Source organism: Berghia stephanieae, chromosome 11 (assembly GCF_034508935.2).
Source record: "Berghia stephanieae isolate SIO BIC M18660-M18661 chromosome 11, UCSD_Bste_1.3, whole genome shotgun sequence".
In the NCBI taxonomy this organism is placed as follows: domain Eukaryota; kingdom Metazoa; phylum Mollusca; class Gastropoda; order Nudibranchia; family Aeolidiidae; genus Berghia; species Berghia stephanieae.
This window is the reverse complement of record NC_088370.1, coordinates 17,148,670-17,153,669: the sequence shown is the minus strand read 5'-3', so window position 1 is coordinate 17,153,669 and position 5,000 is coordinate 17,148,670. Positions and strand designations below refer to the sequence as shown.

The window sequence follows — 5,000 nt, the reverse complement described above, 5'->3', positions numbered from 1 at the left end:
CATCATTGGACTTAATGCATGCATTCATCGGTAAATTAACGATTGGGTCAAAATGTCGCTAGGTATAATGAAAATATGCTGGGTATATATGTTTGTTTTGTCTCTTATTCTTATTTTCTTATCCTTTTATCTTTTTTTTTGATTACGTGTCTTTGTTTATTTTTGTTGGTATTATTTTTATCTTTGTTATTGATTTTTATCTGAAAATTAAATATGAAAATATAATTTCTTTTACTTTTTTGAGATAACTTATGAAAAATAAAAATAAAAGTGACACTAGCAGACTAGATATTACGAAAAAAAATTTTTTGTAAAATTTCGAGATTTCGGCTTCAAATTCAGAAATTCATACATGATCATTTCTAAGTCCATAAAACTTTCTTAAAATGAAGATGGATGCCGGGCTAGGCTACATAATTTGAGGAATTTTGTAGTGTTATTTAATACGTCTGAGGGTAACTTGTTGATTTTTATAATGATTATCTAATGCGAGTCCATTTGTTCTCTCTATATAATTACGAATTCTTTAAGTGTTTAAGTAAGTCTGTACTGTGGTTACTTGGTGGGTAACTCTGTAAAAATAAAAATGAATGATTAATTAATTGAGCTTTTTATATAGCAACGCCACTACCACATTATCTCATACGTATGTAGTGTTTCATTCATCCTGTTTTGTTGATAAAGGGGAAACCCGAAACGTCCATTTTATCTATCTGTTGTCGTATATTAAATTGAAGCTTGCCTTCAATTTCACATTGTTATTTATTTCTTCGAGCTTCGAGCAGCAACATTTGCACTATGGTTGTTGGTTGGTAATTATGTAAAAAAAAAATTAATAATTGGTGAATATGAATAGATAGATTGCGCTTGGCCAAGGAGTCCACAACATTGCCATCCGGAAGTATAACGGACCAACACACAAACTCTGTGTAGCCATGAACTTTTATAGTCTGGTTAATACAGTTTAGTGAGAACAACTCACAAACGCGGATGGCAAAAACAATAACAAAGGCCTGAGTGACGTCATCTTCGAACTATCTATAGATTCAAGACTCAGCATAGTATTTGATAGTGATGGTGATTAACCCAGTAATTATTTGGATGGCATATTTGTGGTTTATTGGTGACGGATTTTGCTTCTTTAGTATTGGAAATAAGACACATCCACGCGCACTTATAATATTGACTGGGAAATCCTGAGATTCACTAATATTGTATGCGTGTGAACCATAACTTTAAATTATATATATATTAAATATATATATAATATATATATATATATATATAATATATATATATAAAATATATTTATAATAATATATATATTTATATATTTATATAGGGATATATTATATATATATATAAATATATATATATATATATATAAGCCATGTTTATTAAGGCCGGGTTGTTGCTGCTTTGGTGTTGACAATGAATGTTTGGATTTGGGACGAGCTTTGGTTGATAAGAAACTTCTCAAGTAACAACACATTAGAAAAAGAATAATAATTTAAAATTGAGCTTTATATAGCGCAATATCCACTAAATGTGCTCAAAGCGCTTTACAAGGGGTCCCTGGTCAACAGCAACATTTAACATGTAGGACGGGACATGCCGCCTGTTGGGCGATATTACAATTTTTCGGACAAAGACAACGCTGTTAACGGCCAGAGTACGGTGAGAGAATGTGAGTAAAGCGCCTTTTCCAAGGACTCAACTATGCGCCGAGCGAGCGATGCTCGAACCCAGGACCTTCCGATCCGAAAGGGAGTGTCATACCACTAGACCACATAGCCGCCCAAAATTATGGTTGTGGTGGTCTTTTGGAGATTCTTGGAGCCAGATATAATCCCGGCTTCCGTGACATTGAATGGTTAGGAGTAATGACTGATGCTTGCTACCCTTTAGAAGCTTAGATTCTAATCCAATCCCGTCTGCTGTGGATTAATTATCAAATTATGTGGCCCTAAAATCTTTCCAAGACAGAAACAACGCTGTTAACTGACATGTACTCATTTTAAACCTGCTGAGTACGATGAGAGAATGTGAGTTAATTAATAGTCTTTTCTAAGGACTCAACTATGCGTCGCTCTGAGAAGGGTTCGAACCCAGGACCTTCCGATCCGAGGGCGAGTATTTTTAGTTTAGCGCGATAGACACCGAAATTGATGGTTACCATGGATTATCTATCTATCTTTCTAAATATATATATATATAATAATATATAATATATATATAATATAAATGTATAATACTGGTGGTAGAGGTAGTGGTGGTAATGGTGGTGGTAGCACACACACACACATACACACACACACACACACACGCACAAACGCACACATACATATATATTTATATATATATATATATATATATATATATATATATATGGGTATGTGTGTGGGTATATGTATGTATGTAGGTATGTATGTATGTATGTATATATAAATATATATATAAAAATATATATATATATATATATATATATATATATATATATATATTACTGGTAGTAGAGGTAGTGGTGGTAGTGGTGATGGTAACAGCAGTCCACAGAATGCGCAACATAATTTAATCGAGTGTTACGCATTCTGCAGATAATTAAAACTACGACTTATATGCCTTGTGTGTATAATATTATGTATATATATATATATATATATATATAATATGTATAATATATATATATATAAACATATAATATATAATAATATATATAGTTTAGATTAATATATATATATATATAATTCATGATAATATATATGTGTATATATATTGACAGGTTACATTGAATAATCTCTTTTCATCGTGTTATTTTAAGATATGTGTACGTATGTTATTTTCTACAATTATTTGTGCTTGTGTCCTGTTGGAATTTTAAAGTGATCTTAGACTAGACGCACAGATAGATCGTTCTAACAAATAACAAATATCAATCAAATGAATATGCATAAACAAAAAAAAATTTATAAAAATGAAACAGACACACACAAAAAAAACACACACACATAAAACACACACACACACACACACACACACACACACACAAAACCCCCATAAAAATGGAATCAAAGAAAAAGCTCCCAAAACTCACAAAATCAGAAACATAAAAAAAAAATGACACGATTTTAAAAAACAAAAAACAAAACAAATATACCAAATTATTTCTATTTTTTCTCTTGTTAATCATATTTTTATATAGTGTTATTTTCAGATATTTGTATGTTATTTAAAAAAAACAACATTTTAATGTATTTATTTGTGGCGTAACCATGTGGTTTTGTTGGTTGGAATATTACAGGGGTCTCAGACTAGACGTTCGGATAAATAATCTATTCTACCGTCGGCCCCCCAGCCCCCCCCCCCCCCCCCCCCCCCCCCCCCCCCAGAAAAAAATATGGAAACGAAAAAAGTCCAAACAAGAACCCACATTAAACACCAAAAAAAAAAAGTAAAGAAAAGAGAAAATAATGAAATACAGACAAACAAATAAACAAACAAAAAAAATAAATAAATAAACATTACATTTTCATTTCTCCGTTTCAGTACTACTCCAACTGTAGCTGTGTTCTCTACAACGTCACGGCCGAGGATGTGGCGAGTGGTGACACGTACGTGGGCGAGTTTGGCAAGTGTGAGAATTCCTGTCACTGGCTGGGCCTTTTCATGGTTGTGGTGTGTGCCCAAATGATCGTCTTGTTTCTGAAATCGATGCCTTCACTCACAGCCACGCTCCGGTAAGACATTTGGGACAAACAGAGAGAGAGAGAGAGAGAGAGAGAGAGAGAGAGAGAGAGAGAGAGAGAGAGATTACCCGGATTCAACCGTAGCCATCTTTAACATATGTGACCCCTCGTCTCAAAACGGTATTATGTCGGGATGGACCAGATGCTAAAAAGTCAAATTATAGTCAAACTGGTCAAAAATATGAAACGTTGGTATTTAGCACAGTAAAATATGACATTCCTTCTCCTCTATAAAGCATATAAACTCAACTTAAACGTGATATCTCTGGCTATAAATCCCATTTTTAGCATCTTAATCATCCCGACTTAATACCGTTTTGAGACGAGGGGTCACGTATAGCCTAACACTGACCAAAAAAATGACGTCAAAAGACACGTCTTTGGCCATAAAAGAAAACAAATCGTGATGAAGTAAGTAGAAACGTGTCAGATAGAAGACAATTTCGCGACGATGGGGGCTCGAACCCACTACCTTACTGATAGGAAAAAACCGCCTGGCCGTGAGAGGGACGCTATGCATGCAGTCGACGCCATTCACTGGATGACATTTTTATTCTCTATTGTATCTGTTGAAAATACTCAAACCAATCTGATTGTTACCTCCCTTATTTGGTGCCTTGCGCATGACTGTAGAGTAGTGGGCGGAAGGGTAGACGGGCAATCAATTATTATCAAGCATTAAAATTCTGAAACTAGCTGACTCGTTGTTGTTTTATGTGTTGTAACACATTTATTATAGTTTCTGGCACGTTTCTACATACTTCATTTTCTGTTATTATCAACGAGTTTTTCATGGAGTCCCGAGCAAACTGTAATATTCAACATTTAAGACGAAACATGACGGTGGGTATTCAAGGCAGGTTCTCATTTTAACTCACTCAACCCTAACACCGACTATACCCGTTGAGTTGCTTTTACCCCATACCTATTTATTACATTTTTCTGAGACAAATTGTAGGCGTAGTATCAAAGCTAATGCTTTTAGTTTTTACATGTTAATGATAGTTGAATAAAACTATCTATGTGCATGCTCATTTTTGATACATTTTTTTTCCAATTTTGAAAAACAGCTAAAGTCTCTAGGATTGAGTGAGTTAATGGACATTGCTCCATAATGATATAAGGCTCTGATTTCGAGATTTAGTTAGATTATTCTTTTGTGTTTTTATCTATTTAATTTTTTCCTTTTTTTTTAGATTTGCTTTTCTTATTATCTTGTATTCATCTTTAATTCATCCATTGGTTGTATATATA

The 5,000-nt window shown here is 33.5% G+C and overlaps 1 protein-coding gene across 1 annotated transcript in view; it reads left to right on the top strand.

Annotated features, from left to right (window-relative positions):
- The window catches only part of LOC144956718 (uncharacterized), a gene marked incomplete in the record, with an annotated part of 102,703 nt that overhangs the window by 95,840 nt on the left and 1,863 nt on the right, over nt 1-5,000 (top strand). Inside the window, 1 exon segment of the mRNA XM_078887394.1 lies at nt 3,547-3,737. Coding sequence (XP_078743520.1) covers nt 3,547-3,737 — 191 coding nt within the window.